General features: G+C 35.1%; 1 protein-coding gene across 2 annotated transcripts in view; it reads right to left on the reverse strand.

Annotated features, from left to right (window-relative positions):
* The window catches only part of CSMD3 (CUB and Sushi multiple domains 3), a 759,152-nt gene that overhangs the window by 221,586 nt on the left and 509,850 nt on the right, over nt 1-27,716 (reverse strand). For both annotated transcript variants that reach the window (XM_074886756.1, XM_074886745.1), the window contains 4 exons: nt 26,810-26,936; nt 25,783-25,985; nt 5,769-5,960; nt 1,061-1,199 (listed from right to left, as the gene is read on the reverse strand). In XM_074886756.1, the coding sequence (XP_074742857.1) occupies nt 1,061-1,199; nt 5,769-5,960; nt 25,783-25,985; nt 26,810-26,936 (661 nt within the window). The remainder of the gene's footprint in view (nt 1-1,060; nt 1,200-5,768; nt 5,961-25,782; nt 25,986-26,809; nt 26,937-27,716) is intronic.

Below are 27,716 nucleotides of genomic sequence, written 5' to 3' on the forward strand. Positions count from 1 at the left end.
TTTTATTGTAAGATTGAGGATCTCATATTTAAATGTACAATATAAAGAGCAGAATATTCTTAGATATTTCATCAAACAAAAAAAAAAAAAAAGTGCTACTGCACAGTATAAAGTTGCTTAGCAACTTAACAGCATTCTGAACTCTCCAACAAAATGGTTAAATTGCTAATTATGTAAATATAATTGAGTGATTAATTTGCTTGGCAGGAGTTCTTCAAAACACACACTATATCACTGAGCACTGAGAATAGACAACTGTATGACCTACATCACTAAACAAGTTTCCACATTATCACTGATCAGAACAATAAAGCCAGTATTACAGAACATCCAGCATAAGAAGGATTTAAATTTGATGGGACATTACAAGTACAATTTTTAACTTTTCTGTGATATCATCATGTGCCCCACTTGGGATGCATATTTTCCACACATAATATGTATATTAATTTACTTTCTGGGTTACATACAATGCAGGCAGAAAAAGTCCCTCTGTGGATTCCATTAAGCTCAATTTAATTTTGCATTGTGATAAAGAAAAATACTAAAATTTCAATACTAAAACTAAAATTCCATTTAATAACCAGAACAACAGGAAGTATCCTGCTGAAGTATCCTGCAATAATATGGACTAATAAAACTAAAGATTACTTTTGAAATCTTGCTTAAATAGCAGGTGAGTGTCTCATACAAAATATGATGAATCAGTTGGCTTCATCATTAAAAACCATCCTCCTGGTTTGGGGACAATTCAGTGAGTTACTTCATGCTGCCTTCTCAGGAGGAGAATCTTGGTAAATTGAGCACCATCCACTTCCATATTAGTCAGTGTAAATTGAGAGTGCTTTTAACTGAACAGGAGCTATGAGCTCCCAAGCTCCACCTCTATGTGTATTGAATACTCGAATGTATTTGTTGTGACTGCTAACAAAAATAACAATTACTAATCATTTTGATAATTATATTAAGCATACATATATTACCCTACAAGGCTCTGAACAATTGCCAATAATAAAGCTACAAACATGACTTCAAAAATTATGAGCAAATAGCAGTTTACCTGATAAATGCTAATGATATAACATAATCATTATTAACAGTGATAGTCCAGTCACAGTCTCTGCTGTGGGGATAAGGATGAGGGAAGTTTGGTGAAAGTATAAAACCTGATGAGCCAGTCAAGTTTCCTCCACAGGGAGCTGTGAATAAAAATAAATTGGAATTGAAGAAAGAAGGTAAGAGAAAAAGAAGCAAGTACCAGCAAGCTGTTCACTGACATTTAATGTCCTCTAAAAGTTAAACAAGAAACAAGTGAAGTATTTACAAAGCTTCAATAGAAACGAAAAATGTATTCACATTTCTCCTTAGACAAATACTAATACTACTAAGTGAAGCACTTGTTTCTGAACTCTGTGTCCTTTTATTTGCGTGCATAACATTCTGTCAAGTCTTTTCTGAAAATACTATGAACTTGAAAAATGTTCTGGCTGCAGACATAAAAATCTTGACTGGATAAGCTTTCCACTTTTTACTTCTTGTTAAAGGCAATCTAAAAGAAGCTTCTTAGGTTATGAAATATGATCTACTTCCACTGATAATGAAACTCGCTGCATTTTCACCAGACAGCACTGATTATTAATTCAGATCAAGACTGATATATAAGTGAAATTCAATGAAAACGTTCTAGTAATCGCAGTTTTCAAACTCAGAGATAAATAAAATATCTTCCAAGCACATACAGAAGAGATAAACACATTTTTCTATGTGATTTTAAGGTTGTTAAATGTTGTGTGCTTGTGGTCCAGAAACGTAAACACTTAATAAAAGGAATGAAAGTATCACTACCCTCATGAAATTTTCTACTTCAGCATTCTTTAACTGAGACTTCATATAGGACAAAAACAAATAAGCATGTTTTCTAAAGATTTTTTTGAAAGAACTTCTTAAATTTTATTCAAAAGATTCTAGATATGATTTTAGAAAGACTTATAATTTTGCAAAGATGAATTCTACAAAGTGATCATCTGCAGTACCATGGAAAGGAGCTGATCGCTCAGGTCTTCTGTAACAGAGATTAATAACTCAAAGGTTATTAATTCATTTACAGAATCATAGAATTATTTAGGTTGGAGAAGAGCCTTAAGATTATCGAGTCCAACCATTAACCTAAGACTACCATGTCCACCACTAGATCATGTCCCTAAGCACCACATCTGCACATCTTTTAAATAACTCCAGGGATAGTGACTCCACCACTTCCCTAGGCAGCCCGTTCCAACATTTGACAACCCTTTCGGTGAAAGGAATTTTTCCTAATATACATTATAAACCTCTCCCGGTACAACTTGAGGCTGTTTCTTCTTGTCCTATAGCTTGTTACTTGTGAGAGAGACTGACACCCACCTTGCTACAACCTCCTTTCAGGTAGAGTCCAGGCTAAACAACCCCATTTCCCTTAGGTGCTTCTCACAGGACTTGTGATTTAGACCCTTCACCAGTTTGTTGGCCTTCTCTGGATGCACTTCAGCACCTCAGTGTCTTTCTTGCAGTGAGGGGCCCAAAACTGAACACAGTATTAGAGGTGTGACCTCTCCAGTGCTGAGTACAGGGGGACGATCCACTTCTCAAGTCCTGCTGGCCACACTATTTCTGATACAAGCCAGCATGCTATCGGCCTTCTTGGCCAGCTAGGCACACTGCCAGTTCATCTGCAGCCAGCTGTTGAGCAACATCCCCCTTTTTTTTTTTTCTGCCAGACAGCTTTCCAGCCATTCCTCCTCAAGCCTGTAGCATTGCATGGGGTTGTTGTGACCCAAGCACAGAATCCGGCACTTAGCCTTGTTGAACCTCATATTATTGGCCTCAGCCCATCGATACAGCCTGTCCAGATCCCTTTATAGACCCTTTCTACCCTCAAGCAGATCAACACTCCTGCCCAACTTGGTGTTGCCTGCAAATTTACTGAGCGTGCACTCGATCCCCTTGTCCAGATCATTGATAAAGATATTAAACAAAACTGGCCCCAATACTGAGCCTTCAGAAACATCACTTGTGACCATCTGCCAACTGGATTTAACTTAATTCACCACCTATCTTTGGGCCTGTCCATCGAGCCATTTTTTTATTAAGGAAAGAGTATGCCCATCTGTCCTGGTTTTGGCCAGGATAGGCTTAACTTTCCTTGGGTTGAGAGGGAGCACAGCAAGAGAGACGGGCCTAGATCAGTCATTGGAGTACTCCTTATCATGTGACATCATGCTAAGTATATAAAGGAGATGTGTGCTCTCTCATTTCTGTTTTCCGGTCGGCATGGCGGGATCTTTGTTGGGTTTGGGAACGCTGCTGGGGGTGGGCTGCATACCTGTTGCTGGTTGGTGAACAACTGCATTGTGTATTACTCATTTGGACTTACTATTATTACTATTACTATTTTTTTTTTTATTCAACCTACGAATTTCTTTTTTTTGTCCCTCCCCTATTTCACCGGGGAGGGGCAGGGGAAGTAAATGACTGGCCAGTTGGTGATTGGCTACCAGGCGAGTTCAAACCACAACACCATCCAAGTCACAAGTAGCCAGTCTCTCCAGGAGAACACAGTGGGAAATTGTGTCAAAGGCTTTACTAAAGTCCAGGTACAGATCAAAATGATACATACAGATATAAATCAACTGAGTGGGAAACATACACAGTGATTTCTAATGTCACAAGAAATAAATCACAAATCATTTAAGAATTCAAGTAGTGCAAGTAGAAAACTTAAGTAGATTAACATATCCGCAGTTACAATATATATGAGTATAGTCTTCCTACATGTTATTTATTTATCTTATATTAAAATGGAGCACTGGATAGCTAAATTACCTCAAAACTAAAATAAAATTAGAATCTTCCATTATATTTTGTTACTATAACTGGTAATGAATTCCAAAATCACTGTTTTGTGTAAAACCAGTTAGCTGAAACACCACCTTGTTCTAGGAACACATAAATATTTTAAATCAGTAGTACTAGCAAATGCATATAATAATTTTTTGAGACCTAGCACAATTTTTTTGCTTCACTTAACAAATCGCCAAATACAAATTTCATCATGATATTTTCTCAGAGCTTTTCAGTTGCTAGAGAAAGTTGCATTAGCTACAAGGTAACAGACTAGTGGATTTTGATTTAGTACAAAACATTTACTTAGTTTTATAATAAGGATAATAATGGCAATTTCTCTGTCTTCACAATAGTAAAATTGGCATTATTTCTAATCAGTCACATCTTTTATTTAATTTTCTTTTGTTACAATTCTGAAACAAAATAATATTAAATTATTACAAAGCAATATGCTTCCTTTAACTGTAAAAGAGGTCACTGTAGCCTTCTATCTCGCTGAACTAAAAGTTTGTGCAAAAGAGGAACTGTGAGGTTGTATGGAATGTAAAGGCTGCTCATGACCTTGAGCTAGTGTTCTTCAGTATAATCCTGTAAATTCATGCTCTTCCAGTACTTTAATGGTTCAGGCTGCACTATCTGTGTATCTCAAGAATGAAAATATGAAAAGTACTGAAGAGAACATTAAGGGTATTCACTGTAACCAAGCTTCACTGAAATGACCCCTAAACTGTATCAGTCTGATGACATTTTCTGAGGCACCCTGAACTTACATATGTTGATAGAAAGTTGTTAACTCAAACTGTCATGTCCCTGTTTCAGACTACTTTCTGGCAATGTCTGCATTCATGATACTTTCCTGATGTGTCTTGATTTACTTTAGTTCTCTGTTAAGTTCATTGATAGAATATTTGCATATTAGTAGCTTCTTTCTTATCTACTTACTCTTTCCTTTACACACATTAGCAGCTACTATTTCTGTTTACAGTGAGACTGGTTCTTTCATTTAATCCTTATCAATGTCTAGTTGATAATGAAAGAGACTCTCCAGGGGGTTAAAGTACACAAAGTTGGACAGTCAAAATACATTTTATTTCAAACTATACCATTAACAGCAGTAAAAAAACCCCATTAATCTTCAACTTTGTAAAATATCTCCCAAGACAAATTTTATTCAATTCAGATATTTTCTAGAACAATAATTATTAGGATTGCCTCAGAAAAGATTACTGGAAGGCTACTATCTACTAGAGACCTTTGTAATTTCTTATTAGTTTTCATCAGGATTCAGTTAACCGAGTTAAATGCTTTCAAAATCCGTTTAATATGAGCTATGTTAATCAGAATAGCATTAGAGACTAAGACAGTATTTCTAGAAATAAATGGTACATTGTAATTTTTTGAAAATTTTGTTCTTTCTAAAATAATGAAGACTGGCCAGAGAAATTAGGCTACCATCTTCTCAGTCTTTTCTGTTGCACTCTACTTTTGGCCTTGCATAATGTTACTTGATCTATAAATTCACCAGGAAATTTGCCTGATAGTTTACATGCACGGGCATATGAACTTTAACCATATCCTCCCCATTTATCACCATTTTTTCAAGTTTTAAGGCAAAGCTGAGTGTTATTGACATTGACTTTCTCGCTTTCTCTGTCACAGATCATCAAATTATAAATGATATGGCTTTGAGAGGAAAAGGATGAGAACTATTACAACTACAGAGGAAAGATTTTGGTAATGTCTGTTGGAGCTTTATACAGAATAATTTATCAGATGTGCAGTACTTGTATGCATTTGTTCTTCAAAGAAAGTTTCTAGAGCAGTGTGATTCATTATACTAGAATTTCAAAATTTAGGAAAGCATTATTTGATTTTTTTCTGCATACCTATACAGACTGGTGGGTTGGGCTGCCAGAAGTACCGATTTTCTACCTGAATGCAGGTTATTCTCTCATCTCCTTGCAGTTCATAGCCAGGGTCACATTGAAAAATGACAGTGTCTCCAGGTTCTCTTCCATCCCCATTTCTAGTTCCATTCATGGGAACACCAGGATCACGGCAGGCAGTAGCTACAGAACCTAGCAGAGAAAGGGAAAAATAAAATAATTTTTTAAGAAGTCAGCATTGCAATCCATTTTTTCTCCATTACTTTTTTCTGATTAGGAAGCTCTGCAAATCCAAAATTTTCCTACTCACTTCTAAAATTTTGAGAAATCATCCTACAATCTGCTGGTTTTATACCATTAATTTTTGCCACCTGCTTTAATTATTGAAAGTGTCTAATTTTTCACTTTTTTTTTTTTTTTTTTTAAATTTATGGGGCATTATAATATGTAAAAAGGGAAGTAAGAGATTTCCTAGTACCCTGGACACTCAGCACTTCTAACTTAGAGGAATTTTAATATGAATAAAGGAAAGAACAGATTAAGAACCTCAGGTTGTCCAATAAGCCATGCTTGTACACATCTTCAGTTCTCCACAATTCTGTCATTCTTAAAAGTATGTATGGTGTAACATTTAGTAGAGAATTTGGAAGTTAATTTAATTTATCATTCATATCTATACCCTTTAACATGACATATCTACCATGCTAGGCTTTTGAAATAATATTAAAGAAATCACCTTCACAAAAAAAATACACATGGACTTAGTCTGAGAGAATATACAGCTACACATAATGGATAAGTACAAATTATTGCTAAGACCACACACTCAGTCACAATGACTACAAGAGAAGTAAGAGAGATTTATAGAATTTTCCCCAGATTTAACATATTAGGATCAACATATTATTTAATATATTATGCACCAAAATATGTAAGATTATGTGAAAAGTAAGCACATAAATGTTTATTTAAGTAAACATTATTTCCTACTTACATTATAGAACTGCAATGTGTTATATGTATTACAAATAGATAACAGATGTCAGAGTTGCCTGTGGAACTAGTCCCACTGAGCTCAGTAATCTGTATAACATAAACACAAAGTGGCAGTACTAAGAATTAATTCAGATGCCCTCTTTCTGGGGAGCTAGTACCAGCAGACAGCAACGTATTAATCTGAAATGCACGTGGTTTATATATTTACTATGTTTTTGAAGAAGAAATCTTGGTCTCAATGGATTATGTCCCTAAACAAACAAACAAACAAAAAAATGTATTTTGCTTTCCAAGACATACTTAATAAAAAAGAATTAGCTCTATAAAGTTATGGGGCTTTTTATGGGGTTATTTTTCCACATAAGAAGTCCTGAGTACAGGGGAAACAAATACAAAAAACCCCAGAAGAAATCAGCTATGACTGAAAGTTAGGGAAATTTTTCCTCCTTATTCCTCAAAGATTAAATACATATTTATTTAAAACATAAACTACAGCACAATAAATTAAAGATAGTTTTTTTTAATATAATCATGAAAGTGTTTAGAGTTTCTGCTTTAGACACAATGATCAGGACTCCTGTTTATATCTTAAATAAGTTGCTGGTTTACAATTTAGAAAAAATATTACTAAAATATGGATTTATTAAATTTCACTGCACTATACTAGCAGATTTTGCAAATGTTGCATGTAAGAGAATAAGATACTGGAGCTAGATCACAGAGAAGTGAAATTTCATAAATTATGAAAAGGTTCATAATGTTAACACAGGTCAGAAGTAAAAAAGAAATCCTTAAAGTAAACTAGATTGAAACAAGTAGTAAAAATAGTCATATATTAATCTGCATTCCTCCCTTTGAAGAACACAGAACACGTCATTGTATCTTTTGATTAGTGTTGGCCAGTCAGAGCAGTCCATATTGGAGATAAACTCTGTGCTGCCCACTTAAATACTACCTGCCTCGAATCTTGCCATAAACAAGAGTAACACTCCTGCATCTTATTTAAAACATGCTGAAATCAATTCTAGAAGAATGGGGGCTGACACACAGAATTTGTAATCAGTCTTGAAGTGCTCAAGAGAGAAAGTTGTTGCTATAAAATTTGTTATTAGCTGTACATCATTTTGTTCTTACTAGATTCTATCATTCTGCAAAAGAATTGTATATGGCTGAAAAAGAAGGTAAAGGGCCACCCAGATGTATTTGGAATTCCTGATACAAACTCTTTGGGGTTCTTTTAATCACTTAGTAATACTTATGCAAATTAACTTTATAATATGAGCTACATATGCCAAACTGATAAACTTTTCCTTATTTGCCATGTACAGTAGCCTTCTTGCATACTTGCATGTTTGTTCAACCTACTTCTTTTTCTTTTGGCTCTGTAGCCAAATTGGTGAAACATGGTTTGGATAAGTGGACTATGAAATGGATGGAAAACAGGCTGGTATGCCAGGCTTAAAGAGTGCCCATGATCCAAAACCCAGGCGGCAGCTGACTATCAGCAGTGTCCCTCAGGGGTGGATGTTGACTTCAATATTGTTCACCACCTTCATTAAAGATGAGGACAGTGGGACCAAGAAAACTCTTGGCAAGTTTACAGACACTGGAGGATCAGCTGATAAGCTCTTGTGCAGCGATGTTATTTAGGGAGATCTCAGTAGGCTGGAGAAAAGACCTGAAAGAAACTTCATGAAGTTCAAAAAAGGAAATGCAAAATCCTGCATCTGGGACAAATCAATCCCAAGAAACAATTTGCCAGAAAGCAGCTTTGCAGAAGGAATAGAGAGGACAAAATCTCTTGGAATTGTGCAGCAAAAACACAAACAAAATATTCAGAAGTTGCAACAAGCAAAACTACAACTGCGTAAAAAGAAAAAACTGGTGCACTACAAGGGTGGTCAAACACCAGAAAATTTTTTCCAGAGGAGCTGTGTTATCTCCAGCGTTGGAGATATTCAAAGCCCTAAGCAGCCTGGTATGTTTGACTTGTTTGTGAGCAGGGAGTTGGACTAGAGGCCTTCAGAGGTCCTTTCCAATCTAAACTATTCTATAACTGTTTTAGGGAAAGAACATAGCTTGCCATAAACAGCACTAAGATTCATGAATTGATATATTTATTTTTACTTTCTCATAAATAAATAATAATTTTGGTTTAAGTTGTCTAAAATCCATGGGAAATTTTGTTTCTATGTTCTCTGTTAAAGTGCTAAGTTAGGGAGGCATTTTAAGAAAGAGAGTAAAAAACCTCCATAATATTGCTACTACATGATATGTGATTTATTTATTCAAGCAGTTGTGTGACATTATCTTCAATATCATCATCAGAATAATAAAACAGTGCTGATTTCTTAGTGCAAGTACCCTGTAGATTTACAAAGCCACTAACTTAGAATATTTAGCATAATTTGTCCCACATTCTTTGGAATGTGATTGGGTAAAAATAGGTAAAAACCTTCGATAGGTATGCATACTGGACAAGTCAAACATAGATAAGTTTTTGACATGTCTTGCTCTAAATTTTTAATTTATACTTATATAAAAATCTCCAATATTTTGTTGCTATTGAGAGCAAGCACTCCAGTCAGTTTTGTATCTGTCTCTGACCTCCATTTCAAAATATACACATACCTATACAGAGCATTTCAACAAAAGTAAAGAACAGATTTAGATACAAAATTTCAGCTGTCATTTTAATTTGACTGTCATCTTAAATGGTGGTAGAGGGTCATATATATAAATGGTAGTAGAGGTTTATTTTATTTATTCATTTGTCTTACCTGTTCCCATATTTTGTGGAGGAAATAACTGAGCATTATAGAATTAATAAAAAAAGACCATTTTTATCTTCATTTTTTCCTTCTAATTGATTTTAAAAGGAGCACACTAGGAGAAGATATCCAAACACAGTCCTGCACTTACACTGAGGTTAAAGTGTAATTAATTATTCCTTTACAGTATTTCTGAAAACCACGTATGTTTCTTTGTAAGCATGTCTCTAAATTCAACTTGCTTAATTAGGAATGAGATTAATTTAACTTAATTTTGGGCATGTGAAATTTAGGTGTCATATTAATAGGCTTGTTTCCCAGATTCCCTGTACAGTCAACATCACAAGGGAGAAACATCTACTTCTGTCTTCGACACTTCACATTCTCATGTGATGGAACAGAAGGAAACATTGACCTGATACATCAATCTTTTTCCATTGAGAGAAAAATCCTGTATGAATAATTTCTATTACACATATAACCTCTATTTTAAGGATAAATTTGTTACAATAAATTTCGAATCCCTCGATGTCATGTATTTGCCTCTAAAAGGAGATGGATTTTTTTTTTTTTTTTTTTTTTTGCTAAATTAGATTGTCAGAATAAGAATCCTCAAACACAGAAATATCTTTTTTTGGGGTGAGGTTAAAAAATAATGATATTAGAAGGAAACCAGAGAAGGAAAAACTCAGCACTGTATATAATTATAGAACCAATCCATTTCTTGAGAGCTAAAATATATTAACTATATATTCAAATGGAGTTTCTTAATCACAGCTTTCTGTAATGTCTGCTTTACTCACTAGTTTTTGTTTGATGTGCCTGACTCTAGCCCATCGTTACTACTGTTAAAAAATGTGTGTTTGATTGATTTCAGAAAGGATCTCTATTATAATTGTCTTGATAGGGTGTATTCTGTACTGCATTCTCAAGTTTGTTTGCCACTTTATTCTGTTTATTTTTGAATATTTCTTTTCATTATCTACCTTCAAGACTTCTTTTTTCTTCTTTTGAAGTATCTATACTGTTTTACTTATGAAGTATATATTCCAGTACAAAAACTGATTTTTTTTTTTCCTATTATATATTCAGGCACCTCAATCACTACCTTCATCATTCCCCATGAAAACTTGTGCAGTAAACAAAAATCTCAGGAATTATAAAGTCCTTTATAACTTTGCTGTCATACCTGCAATGGAGACTTGAGAGCCTTCTGCAAAATAAATGGAGCAGGCTATCACAATTCCCCATAAATTCATGTATAGGCTCTAAAGTTCTTCTTTTATTAAAATTGACTTATTAAAATTGATCGATAAAGTAAGACAAGAATACATCAGGTTTTATTCTATTACAAAGATTGTAAACTCAGAGTTAAGAAAAGACTTCTCTTACAGTCTCATTATCTTGAATAACTAATGAGATATGATTTGTAACTGTAATCAATTAAATTGCTTTTTAGTTTTTTTGCTAGATGGGAAAAAAAAAATTCAAAAAAGTGTCCGTTGCATAGTCCATGCAGCATGACAGGTGCAGGAAAGACTATGTGTGTAGCATAAGCCTGTGTGTGCTCACCTGAGAGCTTTTTTTTTTTCCTAATGAAGATAGAGAAATTCAGAAACCTGTTTTATCTTTCTCTGGGCAGTTCTAGTTTGGAATAATTACACTGCAATTAGTCAAAAGATCTGTGGTAGATTAAGAATTCAGAGAGATTGTTCCTACCTATGAACTCCAACTACAAAATGGGGATGAATGAGACTCAGTGCTCAAACTGTTCAGTAGGTGAGAAATTAGTATACAGATTAGACACACAGAGCTTGTATGTCTTTCTACATGGTCAGAGTGATAGGAAGTGTTTCAATATTAGCACTTCACACTTCAGAACTGAGTGTGTTTGTGAAGTAAAACTCCAGATTGTGTTTTTGTTTACTATGGAGCACAGTTTTGGACCACATGAATTGATTCCTTTTGGATGAAACTAAACCTCTGAACTACACTAGAACAACTCTGAACTAAGAATATCTCTGAATATGGAGAGTGTTGCCGGCAGTGTTTTGGTACCAGCTGTTTCAATCTGTAGATCAGCTCCTCTTAGTCTATGTTACTTGCTAATACAGAAATAGCCAAAGGACCCAGAAGTGAGACATACCTCAGATATCCATACAACATATTCTCTAATGTAGACTTTGAATATGAGACCATCAGTTAGTTCTCCAGAAAACATGTGTTGATGCACAGGAACAAGTAATAGCTCTGGAGAGCTACTTATTTTACCCCATTCCTGATATGTGACTCGAAGGAAGTGGGGCAGAATCTTGTTTTGGAGTTTCATAGAAGCAAAGCCATGTAATAAATTCCCCACCTTCCATTTGGATTTGTCCTAAGACACTCGTATGAACAAGCTCATATGTTCTGAGCAGTTAAGACGAGAAGAGGGAGTATCTTAAATCATTACTTGACTAGCAGTACATGACTGTAGAAATGTTCCTACAGAGCTGCAGAAACCATTAAACCAGCATTCAGTCATATCCAGAAAGCTTAAACACAGATCTGACTACAAACATCCTTGATATGGGGTATAAAAGCATCTCAATACACCTTTTTAATAAGTCACCAAAATACATTTAAACAATAAATCAGATCATTAACTTATTGTAAATTGATCATTCCTGCTTCAAAAATAGTAAGTTACTGCCAGAGTCCAAAGGTTTCTGATAGTTCATAAGCCCAGGCAATTTGATATGTGACTGTAATGTCCTAAGATGGCAGCTCCATTTTCATGCAGGACAGATACTTTGAAACATGGTATTAAAAGTGCGACAAGGCACTAGTAGACTCCACTGATGCCGAGATCAATATAATAAATATCTCAGGATTTCTTGCTGTTAACAGTGATTTCTAAATTTAGTTTTCTATTGAATGCCAAGACTGATATCAGTAAAAAGTCTGAACCCCAACCCTGAGACAACATTACTTATTCTTTGAGATTAATTTATGCATGTTTTCTGGAGAGAAAACAAAGGGGAATTTTATTTGTTTATTTTAGAATTAGGGGGAAAAAAACCAAACATTTTTTTTTCTTCTTTTTGCCTCCACAGAGCACAAAATCAGGGTGGAAGCTCTAAGCCTTCCAAATTTCAAGCTCTTCATAACACACAGAATGTCAAAAAAAATTAACTTAAACCAACATGTTCTTCTAAACTACTATCACTTTAAATAAAGCTTTCTATAAGTGTTGATCTTTCAAACTTGTATCAGCCTGAACCAATCCTGACAGACTGCACCTTCAAAATTCAAGCTGTCCCAGACTCCATGTAATACCTTTAGCCATAGGGACACTGCAGTCTCCCTGCACCTCTAATGGTGTTCGACAACCAGGTCAGCCTGGTATTTTCTATCTCAAATCCAACCTTCTATAAAATTTTTCCTGAAAAAGAAAGAATAAAATAGCTACATTGTTTTTATTGAGTCTTCTACCAGCATAGCACTGATGAGAATTTTTTGTCTATTTTTAACTTCTGTTTCTGCTGTAGATTTAACAGAGATTTATGAGCAGAGCCATTAAAATTCTTAAGTAAATTCTAACCACGGACTCAGTTTGTTGACTTTGTATGACTTCATAGACTCTATTTAAGTTTGTCAGTTATTGTTTGAAGATTAAAATGGGAAAATATTAAGAATAAAGCACAAAATCTGAATTGTATCTGGACAATGCACCCCTTCAACAAAAAGAGTAACTTTTTTCACAATCAAGGTTTTCTAGGTTGTCTAGGAAAGTTCTCTGTTTACCTAAGTCTTAGCTACATCATCTTAGGCACTTAACTTTGGGTTTCAATCCTCTCAGATTCTGCAACAGTAAATAAGTTAGGAGGTGTAAGATAGGTCAAGTTTATTTTACATGGGAAAAAACAACCAAACAACCAAAAAGCCCAAAACAAAAAAACTCAAAAAACCCCAAACCACAGAAATTAGTGAACTGGGGTAGACCACAGTTCGAATCTCTCCTAATTGGAAACAGAAGATGGAATACATTTTGATGTGGCTTGTCATAGAACTTCCTGAGTAGTTCAAGAGTCAATAGCTCAAAGAATGTAATACATGGTCTTAGCTTCAGATTCAAATAATCCTTAAGTAATCTAAAAGAAATAAAAGCTTGGTAAGAAAATAGCTAAATCATCTGTTTAAGTTTCAGTTGCAGATATTCCAAGAAGACCAGACAACAGATGAAATTCTTGAATGAATTTCTGGAAGAAGAGAAGGTCCATGTGGAATGTCTAGAGCTGAGACAGCAGATTGGCTTGCTTCTCTTGCTGCTGTCAGGACTGTGAGAGATGATGGAGCAATAGGTGCTGTGGGTTATCAATAGCAGCTACCAGGTCACACATTCCATAACCTTCTCAGAGTAGCAGCAGCAAACACCTTGACAAACCAGGGCTCTGTCACAGCCAACAGGTCATTTGCTGTCCAAAGCCATAGGAATCATTGGTACTTATCTTACAGATAGCAGGGCCCATCTCTACCATATCTCTATAACTCTCAGTGATCCTTTCTGAGTCTTATTTCCCTCTTACACTAAGGACTGACCAAATGCATCCCAGCACCAAGCCTGGTACCACACATCAGAACAGGAAACAGATGACTGAAGAAGGGTTATACATTGGAACAGGAAAGGTAACACTCTTCCCCAGTAGCCCTCCATGGGCATTTCCCTGGCTGCCTCTGAACTCACAGGGACTGCATTGTGATACTTGTGTATTTGTCTTTTTAAACATGTAATTGTCAAACATAGGCTGTGTGCATGCTATTGTCAAAAGAAGGGTTAAGTCAAGTAAATTGTTCTGTCCTGAAAAAACAAGTTCACTGAGTTACAGATTTCTTGTGAATTTGTGCAGCTGTGTAGTCCCTCAGTGGGGATTTCTCTTGCTGTCCGCAGGCTCACAGAAACAGGCAAGCCATAACTTGTAAAGTTGCATGAAAAGATGCATGCTGGAGACTGCAGCAAGGTCCTTTACAAGGTAATGGCTTTTTATTTTTTTTTTCTTTTCTTTCCCTGTTTCCAAATATATAACAAATAATATTCCCATTTTGGTAATATTGTCTTAATAATAAATAACCAGTAATGTCTTTGTGAGGTATTTTCTTAAACCTTGCATTATATGTGCATTATATTGCATTGTATGTGGGCACATGCACAGGTTCATGCATCCACATACACATAAATTGAGTACAAAGTTTTCTGGGAGATCCCAACCTGCAAAAAAGCATTAGAGACGACCCTGACCAGAAATCTTTTGAAGACAATTATTACCAAAAAAATACAGAAAGTAAAACCATGCCTGGCAACCTTCATAACATACTATGCTCTAAGTATGCATTTGACAAGTGGGAAGAGGGAAGGATTTGGGGGGGGGGGGAAATCTACCCTCTGAAAACAACTACTAAATCAGGCAATATAATCCAGGGATATGACTGGCTTGCAGTCTATCCAGGAGCAAAGCTCCCTACAGCATATGGCAGAAAGGTGTGTACAGGAGCCAAGCTCCCCACAGTGTAGGTCCAAGGGGTCCATCCACAGGGCTGGAGACCAGCACTCCCACAGCATTGCTCAGGAGCCTTGTACTGAGATGAAATGGGGCTCCTGGGCAGGGGCCAAGGGGATTCCCAGTTGAAGATACTCAGGGCCAGTAAGGCCAGTTTAATGCACTCAAGACCCTGACATATGGAAAGATTATTTTATTTAAGAAACTTTGAAAGAAAACACAAAGCAATTAAGTTTTAAAAAGGTGGAAAAAGCTGTTTTTAAAACAATGTTTTACTGAATTGTCTACTCATAGAAAGACATAATTAAATTTCTATGCAGAGTCACTTCAAGGATCTTATTCTTAGCTATCAAAACACACTTTATTTTAATAATTTTATTTGACATGTAGGAGACATTAATCATTTTGGAAAAAACAAAACAAAAAAACCCCAACAAACAAAAAAAACCCCAAACAGAACAAAAAAGTAAATTTGGATAGGGCCTTGAAAAAAAGAAGAAAAAGAAACATCTGTTTGGTTTGGTTTTGCATCTTTCTCCTGACACATATTCAAGGGTTTTTAGTTAAACCTATATATATATTTGGTGTATATTGAGGCTCATTAAGAAATTCACTCCATACATAGTTTAATCAGTGTAGATTCACCTGTTAGATTTTCCAAGAAGGCTCAACAAGAAGTAGTTCTGATAGACATCACAGGTTCATGGTTACCATAGATGCCAAGTCCCATGTTATTAAATATTCATCACACTGCTTTTGTTTTGTATTGCATATGATTCTTTATGAAACCTGGAGATTTGTACTTCTGTGTTTACAACAGAAATGGTTTGTATGACCAGTAATGATAAGTTTTAGAATGCTTACCTGATAACTCAAGTTGGAAGACACAGACTACTTGGCCAACTTCATATTTAAATATTATTTCATTGCTACTGTATTCAGAATTCGTATCCAGGTTATTTTATGCATTCTATGGATTACCAATCAAAAGTATTTAGTAGCAATTGTTAACTGAACTTGTTTTAAAAGTGTTGTTTACCTTATAACCTGGTATAGTCTCATATTTTCTTTTGTGGGGGGAACAGTGGAGATCAAGTTCTTTCCTAAGGGACTTTATCTGATTTTACTGTCAGATAGATTTTAGTTCTTAGGGAGATAACAGGCACAGGTTTAACAAGATAACCTAACTTTCTTTTTTCTTACTGTTTTTGTTGTCAATTTAGCTTAGTTGTTAAAATGCATTTTGTTAAAACTATCTGAAGTACTACACTGCTCTTATGTCTTATTGGACAACCTCATGAGCTATCTTCAGTTCTGAACATCTATTATTCCTTAAGCGTTTTCTCATAGCTTTGGCACTGAGCATGAAACCCAGTCCCAAATAAATTGACATATGGTTTCAGATAATTGCTGGAACTCAGCAGAAAATAGATACTGTGACAATATGTAATCATGCTGGCAATGCATTCCATCAGGGGAGAAGTGTTTCGAAAAAAAATCTTAATTTCATTTAGATTTGGAGTTTTAGTTTTTTTGGAACTATATGTTTAAGCTTTTTATACCAGATCCATTCCTATTTCAGATGGCATATTTCTTTATGTATGTATATGAATATACAGAGGTAGAAATGGCTTCTCAGAAAGAAGCAATCACCAGGATCTTGGACCACACACAAAGGCTACTTGTGCATTGAACAATGTTACCAATGGTCACCTGGTTTTTAACACCATTTCTACTGAAAAGATCATTAAGATGATCTGAGTGAAAATACATCTGTTTATATTTGATTCTTTACAGAATAGTGCGCAACCTGTTCTGCTGCAATTGTTAAGGATTACAATTCTGCAAAAGAGAACAGCACTGCTGTTTACCTTGTCCTTAATTTTGCACTCTGGGTGAACTGAAATCCTCTGAAAAGAGGGGGAGATTGCTCCTATCTTAGAAATCAAATTTTCTATTTTGTCTTTTAGTATCACAAATTGCATATAAGCATTATAGCCTTACAGTTTTGAAACCCTATTAATATTTTGGGAGTTCTTAAAGATAGGGCCAAATTTGGAGCTCGTGAGACCTGGTAAAGAAAGACGGTGTTTAATCTGTCTGAAGTTATCATTGTTATCATTGAAAGTTATCATTGACTTTTTGCTTTGATTTTTTTTTGGTACTATAATTGAACAGTTTGACATTAATACAGAGTTGGCCTCATTATTTGGTAACATTCCATCCGTACACTTGAATGACATTACTCTGATCTTTCTTAAGATAACTAAAACATTTGACTTAGGAAAGCATTATACTATGGTCACTTGCAAAAAGTTACAGAACACTGTCAGAAAACAGCTTCTGTGTTCTTTAGTCTCATTACACAGATTACACCTTCCCAACACAACAATAAGAATGTAAAGAACTGATTCTTATTTTCTTTTTCTTTTGCAAGGTTTTAAAATTTCTGTATGTAAATGAATTATATCTCAGACCGCATGTCTGAGTGTGGTATGTAACTGAAGTTACCAGCCCACAAATAATTTTTTTCCACAGTCATATATAAAAGACTGAATGATGAGCATGCCTTCAGTCAAATGTCTTTGCTAGAGCTGTACTTTATTAGATCAGGCAGCTTATTGGAATACTTTTAAGAAAAAAGAAATATTTCTATGGCAATAAAATAACAGTTAAATTAAAGGGAGATTTTTGCTATGTTACAAAACACCCAGCTCTACCAGGAATGGGGTAAAAGGGAAAGTAGGAACAGACAATGAGCTAACAAACTTGAAGTAACTTCCATGTTAAGAACTCTTGTCAAATCTGAAGTAAGGAGATGTATGTGGGATGTAAAAATCCATATATGGAATTTGAAAGAATTATGGCCTGGGAAAGAGGGTCTGGATTCCACTAATGAAAGCTTTCCAAAAGGCCACGAGATTAGTTATAGAACATGAAAAAGTATCACTGATCAAGTGTAAATTTAGTTTGATATGCCTTCAAGGACTTTCACTTATATAAGTATATTTTGGCCATTCTCCCAAAATATTACTTCTCTCTAGATACATTTTTGTGATGTGTTCATTCCATTATAAGTTAGCAATAAAACTTCAAAAATGCCTTTCTTTCTTACGGTATGGATTACATACAATAGAAAACACACTTCAATTACACTCACTGACTGACAATGACAGATACATAGGGAGAGGAGGATAAGACCTTGGAGAAACAGAAGATAAATCTCCAAATAGCTGTCCCTCCTGTACATTTATCCATTCTACTGTAACCTGAGTGTAGAAAAAATGATAACAGCCCAGAAAATGTACCTGTACTTGGAGGAAAGAGCCCATCATATCTGTTTGTGTGCATGTGTGCGCATCTATGCATGTGTTTGTGTATATCTATAAAGGATGGAACATGAATCATAAAGGAAATTGCTGATACTGAAAATGACAAACAGAAAATCCATCTCCAAAGTAGCATTAGTGCAATACCAGAATTTGTCAGTGAAAACAGAGGGCAGAATAACTATGGCATCTCATTTTTTTACCACTGAAAAATGGTTTGCCCAGTCATATGATTGTCAATTCCATGCTGTTTTCTTCAGTGTTTGTTACCAAATACTTAAACAAGATACCTTTTTGGAGAATACTGCAAAACCAGCTCAAGACTATTCTCCTACATGCAAAACATACTGTAAGAACACTTGGTATCATCAAAATAGTTCCTGTAAAACTCATCTGATGAATTTGCCAGTCACACTGCAGTTTGCCTGTAATTCTATGCAAGATTGCAAAAAATGACTGCTGAATAACCAATGTAGCATGTGAATGCAGACACTAATTTTCAGGGTGAAATCTCCACAGGACAAGTGGCTGGGGAGGTATTTCTTCATACATAGAAGACAAAAAGTAGCAAGCTCTGGTCCCATGCAGTTTTGCTCACTTATTGGTAGTAATGGAAATGCAAGGAAGGGAAAGCTTCACTGAGATTCCACTCCTCATCCAGTCAATCGAGGCACATAATTTCAGTCCCAAAGAAGCCTAAAGAGGCAAACTGCATTATTAAGCAGAGGTTACTATTTGGTGATCAGGCTTCCTTATCCCCTCATTCTCTGATTTGCTACTGTGACTAAAATCGTACAGCTGGGTATGTGGATACAGACCAAATTGTAATGCCCTTCTATTGATATCACAGCTATCTGTTAGGAAGACAAAATAGCATAACCCATATACTTTTGACTATATTTTTTACTGACTAATACAAAATGGAAAATAACATACATTCTATTAATTAAATCTTCAAAGAATCTTAGCTGAAATAATTTCAAATATTTGTACAAACGTACTACTATAGAAACTTTTGACCCTTTTGTGCACTATTTCAATCAAAAAATTCTTTAAAGAATTTAGTCAAAGAGGTTGGATTAATCAAAGAGAAAAAATTTATGATAAAAGTTAAAGAGACCTTCTTCTGAAATAGAAAAGTAGTTTCATTTATAACATTATGATTCCACATAAAGATATTTTTTCACTTCCAAATTTAGTTTTATAGAAAATTATAAAGACCTGCGATGGCTTTTGTTTGGAGATGAAATGACCCACCAAAATTACAAATTTTATCTGAGAAACCTGAAGTACAGTGTTCAATTTTTTATTGCTTTAACTGAAAACATACCAGCATATTTTCCAGATTCAAAGAATAGATTCACACATATGAAATTGAAATATGAACTTAAAACATTAATCTGAGACACATGATGTTCCCAATTAGGAGCCAAATCAGCTTGAGCTCTCTGAAATGCCATGTCACAAGTCAGACAAAGTCTATTTTTAACTCTTCATCTATAAATTTAGGGCAAGTGAATAGGCTTTGCATTGATGTAAGTCACAAGGGTTTGGCAAAACTATGTTGCATGGGGTTTAAATTAAAGGAAGTTCCATCTTCAATATAATTGAGTAATTTTTACGGTAACATGACCAAGAGGACTATTTATTCGTTTATAATTTCAACAGTACTTACAGATTAACCTGTTTCTTTCAATAAATCCTTTCTGCTTTCAGCTATCCATACCATAAATCCAGGTCTCTAGCTACAAGCCATTACCAAGGCATTTCACATGGAAGTATTAACTCATCATATTTGCCTGCATAAAATACACATATCCTATATACTACTGAACTAAGAGATAATAGCTACAGAGCAGTTAATGTCAATTACAGACTTGTGACAGGAACGACATTTTTGCCACTGAAGGACCCATAAGTGGTTATTCCTTTTACTAATATCTGCTACTTAGAAGAAAAGCAACAGTTGATAAAAGGAAACAAATTTATTCAATGGTTTCTTTCTTTTAAGCCTCTTGATGCTATAACAAAAACAAAACAACCCACAAAAAACCACACAGAAACAAAAAAAAACCAAGAAAATACACACCAACACCAGCCCCAGCAAAACAAAACAAAAAATACTGGGCTAAATTTAGAAGTGTGAACATTCAGTTATTTCCCATAGAAAAATAGTCATCCTGAATTCTGTAAATCCAAAGGACTCCTCTCAAAGTTGAAAGAAATCCAAACTAGAGCATGAAAACATTTTAGATGAAAAGCTGGTTCTGTTATGGAATAGACATGAGGAATAATAAATCCTATCTTACTGACTTCAGAAAAGCTGAGTTATTTTAGGGAACGGTTCCTAGACCAGCTGTGCTAATAAAGAGCACTCTAAGAAAGAAAACAATTAAATTCCCCAAATCCATTCTCAAATCACCAACAACCAACAACCAAAAAAATAATCATAGGGCATTTAGAAGACAGTGTGGCTATAAATCAGCACTAAACAGAAATATAGAAAGCTGACTTGTAAACATTTAATCATTAAATGTAATCAAAGTAAGCAATATCATGCAGTCTAATTCTAGACTGGAAACAATATTGCAAAACTTAAGCCATCAAGATATGTAACTAACAGAAATTTTCTAGACTTTTTCTGTAGTCTGCAGAGACAAGTAACACCAAAGGGCTATTCACCCTGCCTTAAAATAAGGAGAGAGTTGTAGTTTGACAGTAGAATAAATCCAAGCATTTTAAGGCATATCTTGTTATATAAGAAACTGCTGTCACATGATATAAAATACTGCTAGAACATCTATTTACAAAAAAACTCCCAAATACTTAAAACATGTTTACAGGTTAGTTCTGCACTGGCTGCCTTATAATGCTCCAAAAATTCTCTATATTTTGTGCTGTTTAATTAGTCTGAAATGTGACTGCACACTTAGGTCTGGGCAGAATACCGTCTGTAATGCCAAATGACTCAGTAGTACAGCTGTTAATGATGAAATAGTGTCATACAAAAGACAAATACAGATCCTTCCTTTGTGCATAAATGATAAATGGCACCTGAACTGCTAAGGCTAGCAGAGAAGAAACCTCTCTGTAATACTAGATTCAAAGGCCCTAGAAATCTATGGAAATCATAGAATCAGAATGGTTTGGATTGGAAGGGACCTTAAAGATCTTTGAGTTCCAAACCCCTTGCCGTGGGCAGGGACACCTTTCACTAGATCAGGTTGCTCAAAGTCCCAACCAACATGGCCTTGAACACTGCCAGGGAGGGGGCATCCACAACTTCTCTGGGCAACCTCCTCCAGTGCCTCATCACCCTCACAGTAAACAATTTCTTCCTCATATCTAACCTAAATCTACCCTCTTCCAGTTTAAAATCATTACCCCTCGTCCTATCCCTACACTCTCTGATAAAAAGTCCCTCCCCATCTTTCCTGTAGCCCCCCTTTAAGTACTGGAAGGCCACTATAAGGTCTCTCCAGATTCTTCTCTTCTCCAGGCTAAACAACCCCAATTCTCTCAGCCTTTCCCCATAAGGGAGGTGCTCCAGCCCCCTGATTATCTTCACAGCCTCCTCTGGACCCGCTTGAGCAGGCCCATGTCCTCCTTATGTTGGGGACCCCAGAGCTGGACACAGAATTGCAGGTGGGGTCTCATGATAGTAGAATAGAGGGGGAGAATTACCTCCCTTGACTTCCTGACCACGCTTCTCTTGGTGCAGCCCAAGATACAGTGGGTTTTCTGGGTTGTGAGCACACATTGCTGGCTCATAGTCAGTTTTCCATGCACTAATACCCCCAAGTCCTTCTCTGCAGAGCTGCTCTCATCAAGTTCAGTAGGATATGGTATTACACACTTCACCCATATTAAAGAGACTAAAAAGTTTAAGCACACACAATTATCACCCAATTTTTTGCCCTTTAATGTTCTCACTGAACTTTTTCCTGTTCTCTTTCTTTGTCTTTTCCTCTCTCAACTACTACTTTCACTTAGTGACATGAAGCAATGTTAGCAGAACAAAATATTTCATTATGCTTAATACTTCTGTCTGACCCTGATATATACAGCTCATGTCTCTGGCAAATACATTCTTGTTCCCTTATCTTTCTCCTTCACTTTTCTTGAAGGTCTAATTTTCCATTTTGTGCAGAATTTACTAACCAAATGGATTTACTGCTGATTTCACTGATGTTTTTCTAGTATGTATTGGGCTCTTCATTCTCTGTCTCTGACAGTTCAGAGAAAATATGCTATAACAGGTACTTCTTGTTTGCATAGTGCTTGTGGCCTGTTGTCAACCTTTCACTCTTAATTTAAGGGAAGACCTCTGGCACCAGTTCTCTAGCTACATTATTCAATATTTCCATCCCATTTAAGCACGTTCCAAAATCCTGATACTGCGATCCTACTGGTGAATCCCTGCAGGTTCTTATTTCTCTTTTACACATATATACAAAGTGTATACACGTATCTACAAAGTTTTTAAATATTCTGCATTATTACACATCTTTTTGTACTTTGTTTTTCAGGCTTTGTGGGCTCTTCTTTCTATTGTATTCCTTCACTATCATCTAAAAGGAGACCACAGAAACTGAGAAATTTTACAGTTTATGTGAAGAGATTCCATAATCATGGTTTGCAGATGTCCAAAAAGAAAATTAGACACTACACATCAAAGACAGTACTAGACCAAAGGTCTGCTCCACTCAGTGATGAGATGTGAAGTCAACGAGTCATGTTTTGTTTACATTAGTAGTACCTTAGTAGTCCTAGATACATGATGGTGGTGGAAAGTACAGAAGCATGAGTAGGCTGAGCTCCCTTATTTCATCCCAAATCCATCACTTTCTCTTCTCCCTCTCAAGAGTAATGCACAATTGTACTAACTTAGAAAATTTATCCTTGTCAACCTCAAAAAAGTCTGCAGTATTCCTTAGAAGTTCAGCATAAAATAAATAGTTTTCTTCATATTAATTACTTACAGAGATTATAAATGTTAAAATCATGGAAATAGTTCTACTATTTCAGATTAAAAAACATCCCTTTTATTTTTCCTCCAAAAAAGGCAAGAAAACAAAAAGAAAGAAACAAAACAGACTAATTGAGGCAATGGGCAAGAAAATCTCATCTTGACGCTCTTCTTCCCATCCCTTAAATTTTACAAAAGTATTAACAACTTTGATGCCATGTAAAGGATTATGTTGGGCAGCCCTAGACAGAGATAATTCTAATAGTGCTGGCTGGAATACATAATACTAATTAAATTATAATTTTCTTTCTACTATTTATATAATATTTCAGATTCTCTAGGCTTTCCCTCTCCCCACCCTTTAATTTGGTGAAGAATGCTATCTCATCTGTAATTTATGTTATCAGATAAAAATTATTTTTTTGTATATATTGGATGATTTGTAAAGGAGTGAAATTCAAGTTATACCACATTATCAGTGGTGAACATTTTCACTCATTAAATAAATGGCAGATGCAAAACTGTGTATGAACAGTTGATAAAATGAGATCAAAACTGTAAGGAACTGATAAACTTAATGCACTTTTTAAAACAGATTTTTAGTTTAAAGATTAAGAAAATAATATAAAAATAATAAAGCATTCATAGCCTTAAAAAGGTTTGAACATAAAATGTCTGTTGTCATTGAATAACATTCCTCTTGAGGTAAAAGGGTCAATAATTCTGTTAAATACTCATACCCAATTTCATGAAATGGCAAGAGGAAAGTAGAAGCAGATACTTCCCCTGTGTGAGCTTTCTGTTTGTTAATTACACTGTAGGTAAAGTACACAGACACCATCTGTTTCACTCAGACAACATTATATACTCAAAGAAAGTATATGAAAGCTTGAAATGAAGTTGAACAGAATCATCTTTCTCTTTCCTCCATCTCCTCAAATATACTTCTTTCCTGGTTAGTAAAATAATATGTTGAAACAGCAACAATCTTAACATTATAAAAAACAAACAAACAAACCCTCTGCAATCCTAATAAGGAATATATACCCAAACTGTGCAACATCAAGTATTTGAGAAGGATCACTGTGATTTTGTGAACCTGGACTGAGAGTAAGAGAAATGCTGAGGCAGTAACAGTTCATGGATCCTTTTAAACTGTCATCATTAGATCTCAACAGACTGCAAGAGCATGGAGAATTAAATAAAATACCTCTCCTTTCAGATGAAACTCTAAAACGTCTCTTCAGGTGAAGCACTGGAAAGTGCATCAGTAGCTGCTTTATGGCTTTTGTCCCATGTCCCATCCATTTTTCCTTGCAAATCCATTCTTAGTCTACATCAATCTCTTTTTCCACTCACCCTAAATGACTACCTGAATAAGTTCAGTGCATAATGCTCTCCCCATTCCCTTTTTGGCCTCAACATCAAATAAAGGAGCAAATATGTGAGACTCTCCCAGGCAGGCTCTGGAAGGGGGTAAAATTACAAAAATATCTTAGAGCAAAGGAATTAAAAACTGTATTCATGGCTTCAAAAACCAGCAGATGGAGCAGATGCACTCTTTCACTACACATTAAATACCTTGTACTTTGTCCTCTCATTCACATGCTCCATTCTTCCTTCAAATCACTGTGTGCACACACATGTATTTATCATACACATAGAAAGAATGAGGGTAGGGGAAAACAAGGACTAATACAACTACTAAGAACAGGAAGCACAACAAGGTAAATAATGTTATCATTAAGAGCGTCTGTGTCAACCCATGTTAGAAACATTGCTACTGCTAAACAAAATTACAATATTAGAATAGATCTTACTAATTTTGAAAAAAATACATATAAATTTCACTGACCAGAAAAAAAGAAGGTCAAACTGGACCTCACTCAATGATTTGTTCTGTATCACCATTAAAAATTCTAAAGGGATTTAATAATAGTTAAGTAACTGTTTAGATTTGTTACCATGCTGCTGTAATGAGATGAAATAGAGCTAGAAGGCAAAAGGAAGAAGGACACTGCTGTTCCTGTAGTGCTATTTCCCATTTCATCCTAAACAAGCGCTGCAGGAATGAAAACTCTGCACAGATGTCTCTGAAAGCAGAACCTCTTACTGATTAAAAAAGGATGGAGCCTTTATCATGCCTCCATCACCTCCTTTTCATAATTATGAGCATTCTGGCACTGCCACAGCTGCCCTTGAAACAAAGCCAAACTAGCAAAGGACATGGGTTTTGGTTTGTTTTGGGGGGGTTTTTTGAGATAAAAATACAGCTTTACAACCAATCTGTAAGTCTGGGCCAATACTTTCCCTAACAAAGTCAGAAATGTTTTCACTGATTTCAATTGTTCCCAGCACTACAATTATCTGTGAGTGAATCACCTTATAAAAAAATTAAATTCATCAACTTACTTGAAAACTGTATGGCAAATCCAGATTTGCTGATATAAAAATCTGTGTCAAACTGGATAGTTACTATGTTGAGTGTACTGTGAATGCCTTCAGGAACAAGGGATCCACTAATTTCTTTGAGTAACATCTCATTCTCAGGTGGACCATCCCAAACTCGTAGAATGTCATGGGATGCCTCAGTATCAAAAGCAAGAAACTGGAGGCTGTAAGAATACCATGATTTTATTGTCAGCTTTCATATAGCAACATATCTTTACCAACAAAACTAAATCAAGAAAGCAAATAAACTTTGATTTCCAAGAGTGATTTTCCATTATGTTTCACATCTTTACCTTTGGATTCATAAAAGCCCAATATAGAAATGTATTTGAAATAAAAATTACCAATAATATTTGAATTTGCCTACCATGAAATAATACAGTACTTCAGCCATTCAAATAATCTATAAGTATCCACAGAATCTTTTCAGAAAATAGTGTTGTTTTTCTCAACAATATTATGTATCACATTATCATGAAAACAAATTAAATAGAGCTGTAAACTCATGCAATTAGCAATATAGCGTGAATAGATGTCTAACTAAAATAACTACTGAACTCCAGGGTTTTTTAAAAAATGTAGTCTTCCACTAAACGGTTCTGCTGACCCCAGCACTTTTCACTTTTTACATATTCAATCTTATAACTTTTGCATTAAAATATCATTAATATTAAATATTTTTAATCAGATTTCCAGTTAACAGTTCCAGTCTGTATATATTTTGCCTATATACAGTTATGAATAGGTTTAAATTTCATCAGCATTTCACAAAAATATAACCAATTTTAAAGTTTGATCTCCATCAGACAATGTTCATTGAAAAATAGTTTCAACACAAACCTACATATTCAAACTTAGCATGTTGAAAATACTGGCCTTGAGCTGCATCTTAAATTTTAAATCCTAAATCCTTTTTTTCACCACTGTACAGGTAAGACTTGGTTACTACATAATCAAAAAGTTCTGTTGTAAGATTTGTTTCCAGTACCTGACAATATTTCCTGGGTCTACTTCAATCACCCACATGCAACGCAGATTGTTGTCATAGGGAAAAGGATAGCCAGGAGACAAGATTCTTCCTGATGATTCTCCTTTAAAACGGCCTCCACATTCAGCTAATAAAGAACATTACATAATGTGTTACTTTTAATTCATTACAGATGGTCTTCCAGCTAATCATCTGAGCAATCAATTTATACATCTACTCTCTTGCTGAGTAAGTAACACAACTAAACTGACTATGCCCTAAGATTGTAAAACAACATATAAGGACTTGAAATGCCTTGGGAAAGGAACCTGTAAATGTGGTTTTATTTGAATATGTTTGTATTTTCCTTTGGCATATATGTTTTTTCTAATAATTTAACACACCTTAATAATTAGAAAACATGCCCTTATATAATGAAAGGAACATGGATTGTTAAAAAACCCAACACACCAAGAACACCATGTCACCCTAAAGCAGTAGAATTAAATTAAAAAACCTAAATAAATAAATACAAAATAAAATATATATTTTTTTAAAAAATAGATTATATATACTAAATAAAAGCAGGCTATTTTGAGAAAAAATCAGCCTTTGACCCTAGGAAAAAAAGTTGTAAATCTTTGTCAAAACTTGTCCTTGAATCTATAGTATTTCTTAGAGGATAACAGGTGGCAAATAGCTCCCTCTTAGATGGCCTCAGCCATTTATTAGGCAAAACTGGGTATTTCGTAATCTTAATACCTAATCTTTGAGAAAACCTGATTTTTTAAATGTAGATCCTTGAGGCCTTTAAAGCTTTCCCATTTCACTTTCCTTCCTTTTAAAGTCCCTCTAATGCTTTCTCTCTTGTAAAGTGCAAAACCAAATTAATACTTTGATTAGATCTCATGGTATAGTTAAAATGCAG

This window comes from Strix uralensis, chromosome 1, assembly GCF_047716275.1.
Source record: "Strix uralensis isolate ZFMK-TIS-50842 chromosome 1, bStrUra1, whole genome shotgun sequence".
Lineage (NCBI taxonomy): Eukaryota > Metazoa > Chordata > Aves > Strigiformes > Strigidae > Strix > Strix uralensis.